Genomic DNA, 21,980 nt, shown 5'->3' with positions numbered 1-21,980 from the left:
ACATTTTCCACTTTTTTTCCCCCTGTAGTGCCATCGCGTAGCCCCATTTGGGAAACTCTGACCCACAGCATAATCATACTGCTAAAATGATCAAATAAGTTAGGCCTATGAGAATAATTAAAATGTGTTTTACCTTGTAGCATTTTGAAAAACTTGTCTGCTTAATGGAACGCTCCAGAGAAGTATTCCATAAATGAGGGTTTAAAAACTCTGAGTCTATCCATAAACTCTGGGTTAACATAGCTCGCAATGGAAAACTCTGGGTATCGGATTCCATTACAGCTGGTTTGAAGTGGGTTAATCAACCCTGAGTATGTAAATTTTGGGTTACTTACGTGCACACGCGCGATAAAAAGCCATCATCAATGGATCAGAGATGACTCGAGCTGCCATGGCAACCACCCGGAAGAGAGAGAGAGATTTATTCACCTTAATGGGTGAAGTAAGTCGGTGTTTGAGAAATATGAGCCTGTTCTAAAGGTGTGTTCACACTGAACATGCCTTCAGTGACTATAGTGGCTTAAATCACCCGTAATTAGTTACACTTTTTGGTCACTTTATTACTTTATTGCTTCAGTGACGTGACAAGCGGTGAATAATATGAATGAAATGTGTTTGAGGAGACGTGGCAGCAGCATAGGATGACTGCATAGAGAGCCCTCCCGTTACACTGGGAATAAAGACAATGACTGCCGCTTGATATCGAATCATTTATATTGATTTTTAATGTAATATTGTCGCTAGAGTCATCTCGACGTCCTAAAAAATGTCATAAAAAATTTTCTGAAGCGGGACGCAAACCCGTGACCCATCGCTTCCAAGAGTAGCGTCTCAATTCACTGCGCCATCATACCTTGTAGGTGGACATCTCCTCCTTTACATTCTCCACAGGTTTGTATCCAGGGAACTTTACTACAGACGTCAGTAGAGGTTTTAATGCAGATCAACCTCTCAGTATCGTTCACTTAATGCTCTGTATCCACAGTGTTATAAAGAATACTACAGTTTGATAAAGAAAAAAAAAACGTAAAGCAACACAACATTAGTAATGATGTGAACACGTCTGTGGTGTGTGATGTTACTAATGTGTTTCAGAGAAAAGTTAAGGTTCATTAAAGTGTTCAGAAACGGTGTTCAGGTGGGCGGAGCCAGGTAGAAACCCAGGGTTTCTTTGATAAAACCTGCCAGGTTTAGTTCACGGACAATGTTGCCATGGTAACATACTCAGAGAAGAACATACCTCGCGTTTAGGAATGGGTTACTCAGAGTTTCCCTCATTTGAGCCCGAACATACTCAGAGTTTGAACATAACTCGCTTTATGGAATACCCCTCAGATCTATCTCTCTGTCTAACGTCTGGTTTTTGCCATGTTCATGCGCAAGCTCGAACTAATGTTCGTTTTACGTACAATTCTACACATTACTACAATATGTTTCATATTAAGCTTCCCCACATTTTAGCATTTGAAAAAAAAAATGAAATTGAGCCTAGACATTTATTATTTACTCACCTGGGCCTAAACACTACATTAAAGGTGCTGTGTTAGGCTTATTTACAATAACGAGAGAAAATTTCTGTTTTAATTAATTTTCCCATCTTTCCTTTGGCATTGTTGATAAAAATCCAGTTTTATCAAACTTTGGTATCGTATTCTTCTAATTTCCAGGTATCTCCAGCATATAGTTGTTTTTTTTGTGTTTGTATGTTTTGGATTTCAAGTAGATAGTAGCTTGTAACTTATTTAAAACAAATTCAGATTCAAAGCAAATTGTGATAAAATAAGGAGTATAGGATGTAAAATGATTATTCAATGTTTCTTTCTTTGTTTGTTGTTTAACTCTGCTTAATGTTATGTTTTTAATAGTTGTTTAACGTTTTCTGTTGCACTTTTTAATCATGTAAAGCACATTGCATTTCCCTGTGTATGAAATACGCAATAAAGCTGTAATTATAAACTTGTGTGACGTATTTTAGTTAATGTATGACGACCGGTGCGCGCGGCTCCTTGTGCTTCACTGTGATTGGCTGTTGGGATAACGTTATGACATTAACCAAGATGGCGCCGGATGACGGAGAAAAGTGATGTGAAAGAATAACTGAACAGGAAAATTAACTCTGCAGCAGTGGGCGTATATTTACAAGTTTGTTCCGTTTCACAGGAGACATTTGCATTATAACCAGGAACCAGGTCGGACGCCACAAGTTGCAACTTTCGGTTCTCAGGCTAACTGTTTGCTAACTAGCTGCTAAAGTGGCTAGCGTCGCTAGTACTGTTACTTCAACTGTGGGAGGAGACCGAGCAGAAGGCAGGAGGACCCAGGTAGAAGCTGTCTGAACGAGCCAGTTCTTCAAACCCAGCCAAGTTTGGGACGGACACGGGTCTTGTGACAAAGTTACCAACGGTTCGGCTGAGAGCAGAAATCTTCACATTAAAAAGAAGAGTGGAAAAGACGGGGAAAGCGTCATCTTTGCTGGTCTGACGCCATGGCTCACTCCCCTATTCAAAGTGGACTGCCAGGGATCCAGGTAAGTAAAACAAAACCAACATTAGCATTCATTTTTCCAAAACGTGGATTTTTATTTTCCAGTTAAATGTGCCTGTGAAAAGTTTAATTGATTTCTTTAAATACCTACTTTATTTTTAATTACACAGTGACCTTTGCTTTCACCTGACAAATAAACCTGGCAACCAAAGTCCAGAGATGGGATACTATCCTGACTAACATGCCATCAATGTTGATCTCTTTGTGCACCAACTGGCTCATGAAATATTTAATATAACATACACCGACAGGTTGTTAGATGTTTCATGGTTTAGCATCCTTTAGAACAAAATACACCTTTATTGATCCCCAGAGGGGAAATTCACATGTTGCAGCAACAGAGTAAAAGAGCAGACAAAAAGAACATAAATAAATACTAACATAGCATAATAGTGCAAAATGTAAAAACTGTAGGACAGACATAAATTAGAAGAAAACAATGACAAAACACTTTTTAAAACTGGTTTAAAAAGCCAATTCGACATCTCAGTCATTCCCTGCAATCTGGGATCAGGTCAAAGGTCACAATAAGTGCGTGCATCGACACACGAGAAATATGAACTAGTGCAGCAATTTTTCATTTATTTTAAATGTCCAAAACAAGAGTTGACGTTTCTTGGAAAGCAAAACGATGAACTTGTAGCATTTTGGTATGCAGCTCGATACCAAAAGTAGCCGATTGTTCCTTCAAAGCAAGAGCAGATGTCAGCGGCTCAACATGAATACACCTTGCTGGTTTTAGCCAATAGTATGTGTCTGCAAAGCCAAGGGCACCAGCTACAGGGCACCAGCTACAGGGCACCAGCTACAGGGCACCAGCTACAGGGCACCAGCTACAGGGCACCAGCTACAGGGCACCAGCTACAGGGCTGCTTTCTTCTTCTATGGCTGCCCGTTTACAGCACTTATCATAGACAGCACCACTTGTACTTATGGTTTAAAGGATGAGTTCACTTAAAATATACTTATATTTGAAAAACAAACCAATTTGATACTTTTATATTCTTGGTGGAAGTAATAAGCTTTTAAACGTTTTAAAGCTTTAATTCACCCAAATAGTACTTATTAATATTGTATCATACCTTGTATTGTGTAATTATCTGGTAAAAAAATAATAATGGAATCATATGTAATGGTCTTTGTGGTTTATTTTAAAACATGACAGTTTAAAAACAGGAAAAAGGCTATACGCAAGGACAACTCTGGAGGCAGGTATATATTTATTTATACAATAATAATAATAATAATAAAAAAATAAGCTGAACACAAACAAAAGTAACTTAGGATGACCCCGGCTTTAAAAAACATGTTACTATTTTTTATTGTTCTTACAATATACTATATTGTTCTGTTTGTACAATATTGGTATATTGTTTGTACAATATACTACAATGTTTGTACAATAATCATACAATGTGGTGATCCAAAATATGTCTGTGGCAGCTCTACGTTTTCATACCAAGAATATTTTACTTAACAATACTATGCAATTTAATGTGGTGTTGCTGTTTGATGAAGTTACTGTAATTCAAACTCAGCGTATTTTTAAAAAATAAAAATTTAATTCAGTGCAAGTAATTCTCAATGTTATTTATTTTAACGAGTACACATGCCCAACATTATTCACTTCCTTTTCAACAATATCAGAATCTCACTTAACAATGATAACATTTGATAATAGCACGATCAATTCTTTGTCATGCTACTCATGAAGATGAAAATTTAAAAAAAAAAATTATTTAGGGAAAATAAACCCTTTATCCCCGTGGGAAATGACAAATGGCTCCGCATGTGCTACTTGTAAGCTTTTGTGATTATCTATAGGTGGCGCCGTCTATGATAAGCACTGTAAAAGTGCGGCCTTAGAAGAGGAAAGCAGCCCTGTAGCTGGAGCCTCCAGCTCAGCAGACATACCCTTCTCGGTTTTAGACAGCTTGAAACTGCCCCATCTTTGACATCAATTTGAAGGATGGGTGCCTGCTTGTGGCTTCTGTTTAAAGGGATAGTTCGCCTATTTAAGACATGACGTTGTATGCAATCCTCACCAGCACTATAGTGCATACACATTGTTTCACTCAGTGGTCACCTCCCTGGTCCGAGTTCTGGCCGTTTGAAGTTGGTCAAGAAAGTAGTCCCGGTTAGTTTCCGGGGCCACAAAACTGTGCGTTTTTAATAGAAAAAAAGATATGCGTTTGAAAGCTTGATTCATTTACATCACAAAACCTCCCACAAAAAAAATTCATACCTCCAGTTTTAATCGGCACTATTTTCTCTTCCGGTTCCATCAATCCGCGCTGCCGTCAACGTCATCGGTGCGCCTAATCCCATCAGCTGTTGATGGCGCGACTCGCGGACAACATGTCTGACTCCGCCGATGGCAACCCTCTGGCTGGTTAGTAAACAATTAGAGCGGTCCCAAACCACAATTATTGACTTAAATACTAAATACAAAATCATAGTTCACAAATCAATGTAAATGAGAAATAAGTTTGATTACTGTGACTTTTGACTGCAAATTCTTGCGCATGTGTAGTTGGAAATGTTAAATTTGTTTGAAGCATAAAGTCAAAATGATATTGAAACCTTGCACAAATATTTTGGTCCATGTTAAGACGTTAGCATCACTTGGTTGGAGGTTATATAAATTCTAATATATGACATAATTGTGCCGGAATTACTCTTTTACAGATTGGACGTAGTCAGCAACATTACTCAGGGTGTGAATAGGCAAGGCAGGGCAAATTTATTTGTATAGCGCATTTCATATACAAGGCAACTCAATGTGCTTTACATGATAAAACATTCAACTGTTTAAAATCAATAAGAACATTTAAAATATACACAAACGTTGCTTATTGAAGTACAGAAATAACTGTCAGAATACATTAACGCTGCACGAATAACTTGTATTGTCAAGTATTTTGGTTTTTAGCCTCAAAAGTAACAAGTATCACTGTTTCCTATTTTTGTCTTCGATGTATTTACCCTGTTATTTAAAATGAAAGTTTTCTAAAGTGTTTTTTGAAAGATTATGACTTATTTGCAATATTAAAAGACAGATAATATCACGCAAAATAAAAAAGGGGATAAGGAAAACATTCAACATGTATTTAAAGGGAGGCCCAGGAAACTTTATTCGTCTCTTTAAGTAAACCTGCTTTTGCAAGTACTGGTACATTCCCACCATGTGCAGCCTGTAGTCACATAGCTTTTGTTTCTATTTTTTGTTTTTATAAAGTTTAGCCCCACAGCGTTAGACATTTCATATAGGTTGACTGGCCCAACTAGTGTTGTTTCTACTCTGCTTTGATCTGCACGGGTATCTTTCCTGGCAAAGCCCCCTGTGATCTAATTCTGAAGCCCCTCTAAACTAGTTTTTCAAAGTGCAGCTCCTCATCCATCTCCCCTTCCCATATGAGTTTACCCACCATGCATTAGCACTGTTATGGGAAACATTTCTCCAGAGGGGGGGATGTAATACTAGATTATACAATGTGATTGTGAAACAAGAAATCATCGACTGAATTGTCCACCACATTTTGCTGGAGCCGTTTGTTTTTTCCTCATGAAGAGTGAGGCACCACAAGCTATTTTCTCACCATTTGGGCTCATGAATGACAAGTTTAAACTGAAAGGAAATTGATCTTGCCAACTTTAAGACTGTTCTTTCCTTCTAAGAGCTCGCTGGGGAAATAAGCCATTTAGCTCGCTCAATAATTTAGGGTGTAGTCCTCCACATTCTGTTTAGCCTTTGTGGTGGTGATCACATCTGTGTACCCTCCCATGATGGAAAAAACCCTACTGAAAGTTTATTTCAGTTTGGCCCCAAATACGTAAGTCAAGTTCAATGTACGAGGGAAGTGATAATTATATCTAACAATAAGCAAATTAAAAGACAAGGATATTATATTCGGGTGAAGCTGCAAATCTGACAGTGTTTCCTGGGAAGCCAGGTAAACCTTTCACAAGTAGTTTGAATATTTATATATAAATTCACACTGGCAAAAATAAATAAAATGTGAATTAAATGTGATCTAAATGGAACTAGTCCCCTTTAACTATGTGACTGTTTTTAGCTTATGCAGGTGTTAAGGTTAGTAGATCAGATGTGAAATGAGTGGATATAAACCTTAAAATATCAACATACGTAAAGTAAAATTTACTATTTAAATATTGTATTAAACACTATCTTTAGACACCATATTTCTGTTTAAATCTGGATTTAAAGAACAAAATATTTGACCAGCAAATTCAAAGCTTATGTATTTGATTATATTATGTATAAGTCCACATGGGTCCACTTCACATAAGTGATGGCATACCAGGATTTTTATACTACAGGACTAGTTCATAACATTAGTTTCTGTTGCTTTCAGTGTGTTCATGTCTGCACTATTAATACTCATACAAGCCTATGAGCCTTTTCCATACATGCATGTATTTTGCTTTTCATTTCACAAATATAAAGTAAGATCAATGATACAACGTACATTCTGCATCTACATCCTCTTCTCTAGTTACATTTCAAATCCACATTGAGTGCTAAACTATCACCATCAAGTGGCAACAGCTATTAAAGGTAAATGGACACTTGATCTTAAACTGCATAGCATTTATGTAGTCATAAAAGTTATATTGGCTCACTTAAAAATGTAAAATGGGTGGCCAAGGAAAAGCTCATTGCCAAACAGAAGATAACTTGCATGTTTAATTAAATTAAATACAATTACAATTTGGAAGTTTATTGAATATCTCCTAATGCACATCTGTATTTCAACTCAGTTGTGTTTAATGTGTTCAATGTACAAAGCTTAATAGCAAACATTTGCATAATCATCTAAATTGTAAATATAGACAGGACTCTTGTTTTTATTTTGTGGTATTGGATCTTTTTGTACTTGACCATATATCTTAATTTAACTTTTTGACTATAAATTAGTTCAAACTCCAAATAAATGACTTTATTTAAGGATCTTTTTAGATGGTGTTAGCTGTCATCATGAGACTTTACCATTACACTTTAAGACTATAAATCTAAATTTATATTATAACTTCAACCTGAATTAACCTTTCCTACAGACCTAAGATCAAATTTGAACAAAGCCACTCTCACGTTAGTGACACATAGTAAATGCCACCTCAAGTAATGCAATGAATAATCAGCTTTAAATGCTAAATATCGACTATATAAATAAATGGAATTTAAATATTTAAAAACTTCTTTTTTTTTTAACAGTTTCTTATTTTTACAGTTTAAAAAAAAACAAAACTTTTTAAAAAAAATTTTTTTTTTCAATTCTGTAGATTTATATCTATTGGGCATATGTTAAAAATTCTCCATTTTTGTGTATCTCTCAGAATTCGCGAGCTGATCCAGAGGAGCTTTTCACCAAGCTGGAGAGGATAGGAAAAGGCTCTTTTGGGGAAGTCTTCAAAGGCATTGACAATCGCACACAGAAAGTTGTGGCCATTAAAATTATTGATCTGGAGGAAGCTGAGGATGAAATAGAGGATATACAGCAGGAGATCACAGTCCTGAGTCAGTGTGATAGTCCTTTTATCACAAAGTACTTTGGATCATATCTCAAGGTAAGCTTTGTTTTCTGGGTTCCTTTAGTGCACTTTTGTTTATACCTATTAAACCTGTGAATGTTCTCAGACATTGGGCAAAGATTACTAAAATTATGGGCTCTTATCTTGATATGGTGTTTCTATAGTTTAACAAGGCCAAATATGTAATTTTGATTTGTTTGGCAGCAAAATAATTTGTCTGCACTAAGTGTGTTTAAGTTTAATGTCTGTTTTCTATCATATCCCTGTGGTCCTAATGAGAGCTTAAATGAATGTATATCTTGCGCAAGGAGGGCCAAAAAAGGGAAAGCCAGATGTGTGGGTTCTCTCCTGTAGACAGTTTCCCTCCATAGTAAAGCGCATCGTGCTTGGTGCGTGTTATAGTTTTTGTGTTGTTCTGATGGTGCTTTGAGTGCCTCTTACAGCATTTATTGCGGTGCTTAAAAGCTTAGAGAGCGATTCAGTTGTACTACAACCTGAGAGTGTATTAGAACAGGCGTGTGTGTGTGTGTGTGTGTGTGGTGTGTGTGTGTGTGTGTGTGTGTGTGTGTGTGTGTGTGTGTGTGTGTGTGTGTGGTGTGTGTGTGTGTGTGTGTGTGTGTGTGTGTGTGTGTGTGTGTGTGTGTGTGTGTGTGTGTGTGTGTGTGTGTGTGGTGTGTGTGTGTGTGTGTGTGTGTGTGGTGTGTGTTTGTGTGTGATAAGTGGGTTTGTGTGTGTGTGTGATAAGTGGGTTTGTGCTGGTGTGCATTTTTTTACCCCAATTTTGAACTTTTTCTCAATTTTTTTTTCCTCTACACTTTTGTAAAACATCAGCTTGGTAAAATTCTACCACCAGGGAGAGTTTCTTAAGTTATTACATTATAAATATGGATACTTTTTGAAAACAGGAGCAGCCTGCAGATTAACACTGTGTTTAGAGATGTATGAGCCGTGAGCTCCTGATTGTGTTTGCTGCGCGACTCACATGCTGCTAACACCAGGCCTTTGGTGGTAAGATTGATCATTCCAAACCAACCACCAGTGTTGCCAACAGAACGGGCTTCAGGCCTGCACTAGAGGAATGCCATGTGTTAAAGTCTGCGTTGCTCTTTTTTTAAGGAATGTACATGGAAGTTAAGAGTTATGTTGAACAAATTGAAACATAGCTTTGAAGCAAGTAAAATCTTTTGCACAAAACTAGACGGATTTACATGAAATAATCAAACCACACATTTATAAAGCAGGTGACTTTGAACAACAGCAAATTGTGCTGTACAATGTGTAGCAGTACATGTGGTAAGACCTTTGGAATGAAGGGAATACTGTAAAAGCATGGACAAAGAAGCTATTATTAAGTGTATGGGTTGTTTTATGAAGAAAAGGAAGTATGATCTGTTTAAATGTGTTTGTTATATTTAAACTCACTTTATTAATCTTTTTTTTCAGGGCACAAAATTATGGATCATCATGGAATATTTGGGTGGAGGATCAGCTCTCGACTTGGTAAGTCTTCACCAAGAAACAAAATGTAAAGTAATCTTGACTTTCACTGTTTTACAGAGCATGAAAAGGTTTGGTAATGTATTAGAATATTGAAGCGTCACACTTGTTTATTGGGATTTTTTCCCCCCTAAAGTTGGAACCAGGAGCTCTGGATGAAATACAAATTGCAACAATCCTGAGGGAGATTCTGAAAGGCCTTGAGTATCTGCACTCTGAAAAGAAGATCCATAGAGATATCAAAGGTGCATTATTTTACCATTCGTTTCAACAACAGTTAACTGCTAACTGATACAGCTAACTGACATGTTTGTCATTGTCTTAGAATTTACATCAATACTTTTTGAGAATTGTCCACAAAGTCCAATGATTTTTATTTTGTTTTAAATGGCATGGTAAATTAGAATGATCTTGAATCTGTTCTTTTATGTCTGTGACCGTTTACAGCTGCCAACGTGTTGCTATCTGAACAAGGCAACGTAAAGCTAGCAGACTTTGGAGTTGCAGGCCAGTTGACGGACACACAGATAAAAAGAAACACATTTGTCGGAACGCCCTTCTGGATGGCACCTGAAGTCATAAAGCAATCTGCCTATGATTCAAAGGTCAGGAATTTACTTTATTTTTTCTTGCAACAGCTTGTATTACAGCTGCATTCACTGCAAAATCACAACATTGGGGTTTTAGTAATGCTTGATTCCAAGCCCGTCGGCATGTAGGTTGGATTTGTTGGTGTAATATGTAATTGTATTTATTCCATGCTTTATTACATACTTCGTATATATATTATTTGCAGACAGAAAGTAATTAAATCTGCAGGTTTATTATAAGTCTCTAACAAATTGTTACAGATCCATCATTTATTGTAACCCTTAGTACTTATTAAATACTGTAAAATGTATATTTGTTGCTTTTATTGCTGACTCATGTGTAATGAGTCATAAAATAAAGCATTTCTTATCCTGCCCTGTTGTTAAAGCAGCTGGAAACCATATATTTTTAACAGATAAGACAGTGTAGCCTCATGGATCAATATATCAGAGATGATTTACTCAAACAAATGTAGAATGTTTAAATTATCGCTCGAAAGTTTGATTTGATCTTTGATGTAAATACTTGATTTGTTGGCGTTGTCAAAAAATCTTTGGACATTGCATTGTGGGATGTGGATTCTGTAGACGGATGCATAGAAGTGTTTGTTTTTCATTCGTATTTTGATTTTTTTGTGTTTGGCCCAAAAACTGTTAATAAACTGTTTATTTTGGGGCTTACACGAAAAGATTCTAATTTGGGAGAATGAGGTGATCTTATGTGTAATACCATTAACAAACTGGAACAAAATGGTCTCAAGAGAATCTCTGTCCTCCTTGTTGGCAAAGAAACTCAAGAAATCACGTTTAACTTATTTTCCGGACTATAAGGGTGCTTTCACAAAAGCGCTATGTGGTCGTCTTGAAGTGGACTTGAGTTTGGTGCAGCTACAAATTCAGTTTGTTAGGGCTGGTGTGAAAGTGGACCAATTTGATTTGGTTCGAACTAAAAAACCATACCGAGACCACCTCCAGAGGTCGGTCTCAGTACGGTTCCAAGCGGAGTTCAGTGCGGCTCGTGTGTGGCGAGAACGTTGACCAGGCTTGGTTCGGCCCAGCACTGTTATGTAGCAGCCTTTTTGGTCTACGGAGGCTTCCGTAGCACGCCGCGCGGTGTATTTTGTACTAATTTTCTGCATTTATTTGTTTTTCCAGGCATACTGTATACTTCAATTAAGTTGCACTAAAGCCATGTTGCACTAAATTCAAAGTTGATTGTTAGTTGTTGGAACATGGCATGTTAAAGTGTAAAATATGCTAATAAAATATATTTCATACACAATGTTCTCATGAAGGTGTACACATTTACAGATTTTATATATATTTATATATATATATATATATATATATATATATATATATATATATATATATATATAAAAAAAGAAAAAAATCGCAATAATCGCCTTATACTTTAATATCGGAATATAGTGTATCGTATCGTGACATATGTATCAGGATACAAATCGTATCGCCAGATACCAGGCAATACACACCCCTACTTTTGAGTGGCATTTTGATCTTCTACATTTGTTTGTGAGTGAATTATCTTTGATCTGTGAGACCTTCTCTATGTTTAATCTGATTTGTTTTTTGGAATATGCCAAACATTAGTAAATGTGTCTTGTTAGTACAGCTGCTATGTTAGTTTTCTGTGAGGCGATTGAATGACTCTCGTATCCCTCTGCTGGCAAATGCAAACAAAAGCTGAAATGTAATGAAATTAAAAGGAATAGAACCATCTTCTGTTTTCTTAGGGTTTGTCTGCTGTCAACTTTATCACACACAATGAATTCGTTTTTAGTCAAGAGTCAGACATACATGGATAAAGAATAGAAATATAATTCATAACATTGTTCTTCTTAAAATACACTACTTTTTATTCTAAATGTTGTTTTAAAAGGGATGATGTGTGAGTATTTTTCTCTGTTTTCCAGGCAGACATCTGGTCATTAGGAATAACAGCCATAGAACTGGCTAAAGGGGAGCCGCCACACTCTGACCTCCATCCTATGAAGGTTTTATTCCTCATCCCAAAGAACAATGCTCCAACACTGGAAGGAAACTATAGTAAACCGCTGAAAGAATTTGTCGAAGCCTGTTTAAATAAAGAGCCAAGTTTTGTAAGTAATTAAACTGCGTACTCCTGCCTGGTTTCTGACATCATAAATGTCTTCAATGGCTGCTCATAGGGATGTTTGCTTTGTTTTGTTCCTTTAGAGGCCCACTGCCAAAGAGCTGTTAAAGCATAGGTATATTTTAAGGCACGCCAAAAAGACCCTCCTACCTGACAGAGCTCATTGATCGCTACAAGAGGTGGAAATCAGAGCAGAGTCGAGATGAATCCAACTCTGATGAGTAAGTAACGCTCTACTCTTACGTTATTATCAATCCACGACCTGAATGTGAGTAAAACCTTGTTTGATCGCAGCGAGCTCGACGGCCAGGCGTCTGGTGGTGATGATAATGATGATGATGACTGGATCTTGGAGGAGGTATAACTGCTGCCCATGTGATGTCCCACTCACCTGTGATCCTGTGTTCAATCAGTGGATGTTTGTGTTTGTTCAGGAGCAGGGAAGTCCAGAGAGGCCCTGGTCACAAAGCTTAGCCACAATATTTTCTCCCCTGTTTTCAGAGGTAATGCCTCCATGAGGACCCGAATGCGGTGAAGGAATGCATGTTATTGATAGTTTATTACACATTAATTAAAAGAGAGCTGTTTTTCTCACAGTTAAAGGATAAAGGCGTCTCCAGTAATGGCAAACCTGAAGCGGCCGCAGAGCTGCAGAAGACTCTCCTCCTGGCTGAAGATATTCACCCAGGGATCTGTGACTCCCTCGTAGCTGAGCTAGTGCAGAGACTCCAGAGGTGATTTTGTTACGTTTTACCTCCATGTCATTTCACAAGTGGCCCACGCACTTTTTTTTGTTGAATGTTACTAGTGAAAAGCTAATAAAGAACAAATGATTATAAGACACAGAGGCAAGCTACAATGGCCTCCTGTAAAAGATTTTCAATATTCACGAGTGGTGAATTAGCCCCAAAATGAAGGTCCAAAATAAAAATGAAGAAGTCACTTGAAGAAAACACTTGTATATCCCAAGAAAGAGTAACCTTTATAGTATAAATTAAAACAGAGATCAGATTTTTTTATTACATTCCCACATGCAGTTATGGGCCAATGAAAATAGTAAAAAAAAAAAGTATTTTTTTGGATTTCAAGAGCTTGTCAACCAAGAACCAATGCATATATCTGACTAATCATTAGTGATGTGAACAGTCTATGTACATAGCTGAAAGCTGATCAAATTATAGGGAGCTGAGACATGTACAGTAAAGTTGTTCAAGCCCCAAACCCCGACAAACTATTTTACAAATTTGAGGGACTGTCATCTCTACCAGATAGGGTATATATATATATACAGTTTTTTTGCATATTCTGAGAGAGTAGGTGGAGCTGCATTACTATACCAAATTTCAGTGTCCTGTGTGATGTGGTTCCTGAGATATCGGAAGCTGTAAATGGAAGAAAAATAGGAAAGCACGACATACAGCCCGATCACGAAGTTGGCCATATCTGAAAAGAAAATTACAGTGTGTCAATTTAATAATTAAGGAACAATTGGTAATGACTCAGCAGTTTCTTCAGGAGATTCTTTTGATATTTGAGTTTAAAAACCAGTACGTATAACAAAAATACCTGATAACCAAATGCTGCTGAGATTTTTATTAGTCATGCACCTGAATTCTGGATTGTTTCACTGTATTGCACTGTGGTAATATACTGTAGATAGTGTTCCCTAGGCTAAGCTAATAAATGTGAGTGTTTTTTCTTGTCTCTCAGGTTTTCTGTGCCACATGCAGCTGCTGCTCAGTGAGACTCGTTCACCGTCTCAGCTCCACTTTTCCACTCCAGTGGCTACAATCAGATTTCCTGCTCCATCCTCCACAGCTAGGATGAAGTTTCACTGGTGGATGTCCATCACTCATCTGCCTGATGCAAAACCCTGGACTAAGTCAATGTGTGTTAGCTCAGGCAGCTAGCATAGCATCGGAGGGTCCTCCTATTCAGGACAGCCAGGGGCCATTGAGTCGGCTGTTGTTTCCCTTTACGTCCTCGGCTGTTTTCTGTTCAGAATGGACTAAACTTTCTTCCTGTAGGACTGCAGACGCTCTTTAGAATTTATAGATTTATTTTGTCAAAGGTTTACATTCAGCTTAATTGAGGAGGAAAATTTGCTTAGCTAATCTTATTGTTTATGTGTGGCTGGAATGGTTCATCTCAGGTATCCTGGGTCCTTTAGGAGATGTGGAAAGTTTTACTGGGTGGTTTTTACAGACTCCACATATCAGGCCTGATAAAATAATGGTTGTTTGGATCCATGGTGTACAAACGGCCAAATGAAAACTGTAGACAATGAACATGAGGGGAATGTTTTAGGACTAAAGTGGCCACACATGAGATTGCCTTGCGTCTGTACCTTTTTTTGTTTTTCTATGTCTGTCTAATCCTCTCAGAGATTGAAACACCTAGTGTTTGTCTAAATGTTAGAACTTTTCTTTTTTCTGTTAATTCTAGGTTTCACACTGGTGGCTGTAATTTATTTGGAGAATGTAACAATTGGCTCCTCTCGACACTCAGGTGCTGCTTTCTGTTCTGATTTCCTGGGAACGACTTGTTTTGTTAGTTTTTATTTAGGTATTTAATCATATGTTGATATAAATCCCAACAGCAGAGCAGTGCCATCATTTAGTTATTAGAAAAGTAGCGGCGGCGGTATAATATTTTTTTTTCCTGTACCTGCAGCGTTCATTGCACTGTAAGTATAAAATGCCTTTGACTTTGAACAAAGTAGCCATAAAACAGTAGCATGGGATGCACAGCTAATACTGGAATGCATGAAAAACCTACAGTCATCCTTAAGCCTCGTAACTTAGACTCTTGAACAGGTTCTCCCTGTTTAATATTTGGCTAGTTGGATGTTTTGGTTTGGATTTGTGATGCATTAGCCTCACATATGCATTCAGATGTAAATACACACACGAGGCCAACACTTGCACTGCTACTACTTTAGTCTGTAGTTTTCAAAGGAATGTGCAATGTAGCGTTACCTGTAGAAAAGCCTGAGCAGTATGTGTTGTAGCATACTTATACACAGGACCTGATCAGAGATCAATCAGCCTTAGACCATTAGCAATGATTAGGATAGAGTGAACTTTCACATGTTTGAAAGAACTAATGCTTTTGTCACTATTGTCTGTTTATTTTCATCTTCACTTTCAGCTGTTAAAAACGGATGAAAGAAAAGCAAAAAATGATGAAATGGTGAAAAGGAACAAGGACTCCTATCGTATTTAAATAAGGTCAGTGTTCAGAAAAGATCTTCAGCCTTTTAGATTTATGTGCTGCTGAATTAAAATATAATAACCAACACTGAAAAATACACTGAAACCAACCAATGGTCGCACTCTGACTACTAATAAGTGTTTCTGTACTGGATTTAATGAGATCAGATATGAATGCTATTTAATCGAAAACAAACATCTTACAGGTAACTTTAGTTTAGCCTGTCATGACTTAATAACAATCATTTTCAAACAATGCAGACACTTCCCAACTTTGGAAAACCAACATTGGCGTTCAGTTTTTGTTTTAATTAAAAAGTGGGAAATCAAGAATAAGCATTGTGATATTTTGAATAATGGAATTTAAAATGGCATCTACAACTCCACCCTTTAGGAACCACATTGGTCTAAAGCAGCTACGAGAACAGCTAGGTCATAGATTCATTTTCAGAAACTGGGCTTCTGATGAGCCTCTAGAACAAAACAACTTCATTATCAGTTTATCCATTAATGCTTACCAACCGAATGCACTGCCAGTTGCACGAGAGGAAGTATTTCAAGAATGGTCACTGCTTGATTTGCACCTACGTCCTGACCTACCTAACATGTTGGTGTCAGAAGCTGGACCCAGTACCATCTATGTACCAGTGACCCTAAAACTTGACACCGTCTCATTCAACCAAAACAGCCACAACACTTACCAACCTGTGACTGCACAGCTAATGGCACCAGAAGCTGGAAATTCACTAGTTGATAGAACTTTATCACTTTGGTATCCAAGTCCATATTATTACTCAATTAATTCTTTTGATCAGTGTTGTACAATAACTGCCTAAGTTTGTCTTTCAACCACAAAGCAAATGTTTTATTAGAAGGAGCTGAACTACAGATCAGATGCATATCAGTTTTACTAAATGTTGCTAATGCTAATGCTAATATCCTGATCCTCACTGGAAATACGACAATCGATCGACATCAAATTAAAGCACATTTAAGATATATTTGTACAATTGTTGCAGCGCTGTGCTGCTTGTCACACTTGGTCTTATGGTGGAATAAAACCTCCTATACGGCTGGTTGAGTTGTGGTATAAAGCACAAATTAGCAAAAATGAAAAAAGCATTTATTTCTTTTTTTACTGCCTTTTGAACATTTTGAATTAAAAAAAAAACATTCCAGCCTGTTTTACCCAGAATCCATTGCTACCATTCTTCACTGTAAGGCTCTATGAACCTCTCACGTTTGTCAGATGGAAAACTCTAGTTTTGCTCCTATGTGACAATAACTATAAAAGGACTTAGTTTATTTTGATGAAAATGGTCCTAAAAATAACATCATTGGGTTTCTTCCTCTGTCTGTGAGACTGGTTATTAAAGCATTTTGATCATCAGGAGTCAACTTTGGAGCATGATTAGGCTTGTGTTCAGTGAAACTGGTTTTCTAACCCTAATGAGCAGTAATCAGTGGATCAGTAATAGAGATCAGCTCGTTTCACGCATTCCTTTCACTTTGTGTAATTCCACTAACAGTTTAGCACATACTGTATTTGCTTGTGTAAGACAATGCTGTTGGAATCATCTGATGATTGCAAAGAAATAAAGTTTATAATTTAAGCAGTCTGGAATATTTATTTTAACTGCAATTTACCATCTTTAAAGTGTTTTAAGCTTGAAATCTAATTTCTTTTAAATTTTTAATCTAAATGATGCAGGATTGGCCACAAATTGCAGTAATTCTGCTTTTTTGAAAGAAAAAATAATTATGAATTAGTAGGGTTTATTTTATACTTGCTCGATCTAGATTTATTTAGTCAGGTGGTTTATGATTGTTTTAATTAAACAAAAGCAAGTTGGTATAATCTAATTTTACAGAAATTGTTGCATCACAGTTCTAAAATAAAAGCATTAATGCAGCATTCATTTGTTTACAATGCACCTCACTGCAAGTGATCACACCACCAGACCCAATAACCTCACAGCAAGTTTATTTATACATCCAAAAACAAAAAATCAAATTTCTCACACTATATACAGATATTACATACAGTTTTTTACACATATTACATAATTTGTACACAAGAAAAATATACATAAAAATGTAAACTTTTGTATACAAAAAATACCTTAGACAAAATTAAACAAGGACCAATAACAAAAGGTGACTAGATTAGCTCATCCTATCTTTAAAAACAGTAATACAGTACATTCAATGAGTATAGGAATTTGTCAGCCGTCACTGAATTCAAGCAGTTACATGTGCCTACGAGCCCTGTGAGTTTTGTCGGGAGAGTAAAAATGATGCAGTGAAGTAATCTCACATGATTTTTAGGTACAGCAGTCATGCCTTCATTCATTAATCTCAACTACTTGATCGGCCTTCATTTGTTGTTTATTTTTCCTAAAAGGGGGTTTATTTTGGTCAGTGAGGTGGTCACAGTCGTCTCTGGCGGAGCTACAAGTTTACACACATCGTTACGTGTTTTTCTCTTTGGAAGGGAGAGACAGAACTGGGCCCTCTCACTGCTGGAAATGGGGGAGTTGTGGCACAGACTCAGAAATGGTCATGATGGCAGCTGTTCATGTAAATAATGAGCGTTTAAGCAGGAAAGTGTAAAAAAAAAAAAAAAAAAAGGCAAGACGGGACACAGCAGGACATAAAAACACCATCAGCCTCCTTCACTCCTGTGCAAAAATCCATGTCAAAAGGATACGTTCGTCTGCTCGTCTCCATAAAATGATGCATAATCGCACGTTTACACACCAACGACCCCCCCCACAATCTCTCACTTGTTCCTGAAGTTCAACAGCGATCAAGTCTTAATAATAGCCATTAAAAGCAAGAGACTCACTCAATCAACGAGACATTTTCTTCCACCGTATACAATGTAAATACTTTCAATCCATTTGCTACTCAAAAAGTTCACCAACACAACCCAAGATAGACTCCCTACCCTATATACGACGTAATACTCAACAATGTCCAACGAATGGTCAAATGTTTATGATAATCGTGCCGATTCCGAGCCATGGTTGTGCGAATTGTTTACAAAAAACCTTTAATTTAAATAAGATCCAGGCCACAAATTTGCATCACTTCTAGCTTAAAAAAAAAAAATCAGAGTAAAGCATACATTGCTTACTAGACGTGCAAAAAACACCAATTTATATCAGGTAACATCGAGCGGATCATTTAAAAAGAGAACAAATTGGTTGCCTAATTTTTTGGTTTGGTTTAATTGTAGGATTTTTTTCTGAGGATTCTGGAAGATTCAGTGAGTAATGAAAGCCATTGTTGACCACTTATATTCCCTGGGTATTAGGTCATGTGACTTGATGAAGCATCTCCACGTTAAACTGCTCCAAGCCTGTTCCTGATTCAACCTGGTCACAGCAGGATGAGCTACATGTAACAAGAGCAATGAAGCGACTTCCAATGCTCAGACTTACGTTAACGAGTTATTGCTTTAAGAAATTTTAATGTCGCCGTCAAGTGTTCGAACAAGTCAGTCGGACTCACACAAACAATGGGCGAGGTGAGATATTTTTTTTTAGACGTCAGAGGCAAACCAATGAATGAGCACGGACACAATATAGTATACACAATATAAAAACAGCAGGTTAAAAGTGTTTTGGTTAATCTACGTCTGTGAAATTGGATTCGATATGATTCTATATCAGAACAGTTAAATAGATTGAGGTTGTAACGGATCACAGAAATGTCACTACCTCCACTTGTGTTTGACACAAAACTGTGTGAAAAAGAAAAAAAATGGCAAACTGAGCAAGGCAGGGCAGAGTTTGATCCTTTACAGACACAAACAAAAGCGAGCATGAGATCGATGCTTCTATGGATTCTGAGCACTGTGACACAAACATTATCTTCTTCTAAAAGCCAGTTTTCACCGTTTTCTTTTTTTTTTCAATAATAAATTGACCGTATGTAACTCTTTGCTGACAAAAACCACAAGGCAAGAACAAGTGAACTCACACTGACCTAAAATCTCAGCCGTCTGACTTGGTGGCAATGATATTTGAGATCATATGAAGGGGAATGGGGGGGGGGGGTGCCAATATCTAATAATAAATAATGCAAGTTTACCACATTGCACACATGTAGCAGATGAAGTGAGCTGATCATTGGAAGCCAGTTGGCAGGATTACAAGTGACTGTGAGTCCACTAACCGCTGCGTGACACCCTTTCATTTGCTCTGCGTGAAGGGGGGAGTGACGCTGTTGGCACTGGCAGCGGTGGCACTGACGATAGAGAAACCAGCAGGGGGCGCTGTGGAGCTGTGGCTCGGCTGCACGTCTTTCGGGATGCCGCTGTGGGAGGCCAACTGGTGGCCGAAGGCCGCGCTGAACTGAGGGAGCTGCTGCTTGGGCTGCGTGGAGGTCAGAATATCATGTGAGGAAGATGGGAGGGAGGATGAGGATGGTGGAGGAGGAGGGGGGGTGGTTATTCCAGTCAAACTACTCTGGTTCAGTGCTGAGAGAACAGCCATGGGCTGCAGCGTCACAGAGGGGGTGGTGGTGGTGGGGGGAGTGGACAGAGAGGTGGAGATGTGGTGACTGTCTGATCCCATCAGGGTGCCGAACTGCGTGGGGTCGGTGATGGAGAGGGGGATGTTGTTCCAGGTGGAGCGAGGGGGTCCTGGTACGGCACTCGGAGGGACTTCCAGCAGTAGGGGGGGGTCTGACTGGAAGGAGCTGGTATGTGGAGAAGATATGTGGTCAGTGTACGGGGGGGGCACGTGCTCACTGCTGAAGTGGCTGCCCTGAGAAGACGCTGATGGTACGTCCGACTTGGCCAGGACATGTGACTGCTGCTGTGTCCGGCCATTGGTTCGCTCCGTCATAGCGTTCTGATTGAGTAGGGAGGGGGTGGAGGGTGGTGCAGCAGGAGGGGGTGAGGTCAGGCTGGAGCAGGACCCTGCAGGCTGGTTGTTAGGCTGAGATGAATGCGACGGGGGGAAGTGATCCCTGGTGGACTGCAGGAGGTTGTCCTCCAGCTCCAGGCTGGAGAAGTTCTCCGTGTTCATGCGGCTGTTGAGGAGGTCCCCCATGGCCCCCGCCTGGACCGGACCAGGAAACACCGTCATGGCTCTGTGGTCCACTCCTTCAGCTTGAGCCAGTTCTCCCATGGAGGTCAGGCACACCAGAGAATCAGGGTAAGAGCCCATAGCTTGAAGTGCACGTACCAACTCCTCAGCTTCCTCTGTAGTGGGCAGCAGCTCCCCGTTCTTACCTAAACACACACACAAGTTATCAGCCATAACATTATAATCACAGACAGTTACGTCACATGTCAAACTCAAGGAACGTGGGCCAAATTCAGCCCTTAGAGCATCCAATTCAGCCCACAGCAGAAAGTAAAAAGTCAGAGAAACTATGTATCATTGTGTAAAAAACCGACTAATTGAGTTGTAGATATCTCCAAAATAAAACACAAAAGAAACTCCACAATATTAGCAGTTCTCACAATTTTCCAATGCTTGTATCACGATTTGAAATCTCAAATTGTTAAAAGAACTCTCAATTTTTTCCAAAACCTGGTAATTTTTTAACAACTGTTTTACAGAATTCCCCAAATTACATAAACATTTAACACAAAATCTAAAAAGGATAAAGTGAAGATCTTCCAAGGCCTGATATCTGTCAAGTATTGCTTTGATATTAACAATGCTGTACATATTTATTTACACATGGAAGTACAAACTTGAGCAGAAACATTTTGAAATTACTAATTTTCCTGCCTAAATTCTGTGGCCCACTTAAGAAACTGCTCGATATTTGGCCTCTGAATTGAAATGAGTTTGACACCCGAGCCCTAAAGCATCTAAATCATCCCATAGGTGAGAGTGAGATGACACTGAATACTTAAACAGTTGCAGATATTTCAGTCCCATCAAATGTATAAATTCAATAAACTTCACATCTGCAAAGCCCTTCACTTTTCCCATCCTTATATTACATGATTGCAGTCCTTTAATTTTTTTTTTCTCAAATTGTCAGGAACTTTTAATTTTTCTAAAACCCTGCAATTTCTCACAAACAATCCTACAAAATAGTAGTAAAGTGTAAAGATGTTGCAGGAACTGTTATCTGTCACTTATTGCTTAGATATTGTTGATGCCTCACACACTGTACTATAAGTTTATATATCAGTTATACGTTCAAGTGCAAACTTGTGTACAATGTTGACATATCCCCCCCCTCCACCCCACTCATAATCTGTGGCCCACTCTGAACTGAAACGAGCGTGAGACCCCAGTGTTAGAGGAGTAACACTCGTCTCATTGGCATATGATCTCCTTAAAGTAAAAAACATGTAAAAGCAGTGGAGGTGGACAATTATAAAACACAAATTTCAGCAAAGGCTCTAAAAACAAAATATCTTAAAAAAATGATAATCTGTGACAACCTTCAAACAGGTCAAAGTCCTGCAGG

General features: G+C 38.2%; 1 protein-coding gene and 1 pseudogene across 1 annotated transcript; one reads left to right on the top strand and one right to left on the bottom strand.

Annotated features, from left to right (window-relative positions):
* The first annotated feature begins 2,034 nt into the window (after positions 1 to 2,034).
* Positions 2,035 to 15,602, top strand: LOC114455027 (serine/threonine-protein kinase 24-like; annotated as a pseudogene).
* A 3,971-nt stretch (positions 15,603 to 19,573) lies between these two features.
* LOC114455200 (INO80 complex subunit D-B-like) lies at positions 19,574 to 21,974 on the bottom strand. The gene is made up of 2 exons (XM_028436266.1): positions 21,955 to 21,974; positions 19,574 to 20,778 (listed from the first exon to the last, which is right to left on the bottom strand). Exon 2 carries the CDS (start codon positions 20,711 to 20,713, stop codon positions 19,733 to 19,735), a length of 981 nt encoding a protein of 326 aa, XP_028292067.1. The 5' UTR covers positions 20,714 to 20,778; positions 21,955 to 21,974; the 3' UTR covers positions 19,574 to 19,732.
* Positions 21,975 to 21,980: the final 6 nt, after the last annotated feature.

The sequence above is a fragment of the Gouania willdenowi genome, chromosome 21 (assembly GCF_900634775.1).
Source record: "Gouania willdenowi chromosome 21, fGouWil2.1, whole genome shotgun sequence".
Classification (NCBI taxonomy): domain Eukaryota; kingdom Metazoa; phylum Chordata; class Actinopteri; order Blenniiformes; family Gobiesocidae; genus Gouania; species Gouania willdenowi.
This window is presented reverse-complemented; position numbering and strand designations above follow the sequence as displayed.

What these genes read in the sequence shown, in the direction of transcription:
- LOC114455200 (XM_028436266.1), bottom strand. Translation starts at nt 20,713, where the DNA reads ATGGGCTCTTACCCTGATTCTCTGGTGTGCCTGACCTCCATGGGAGAA.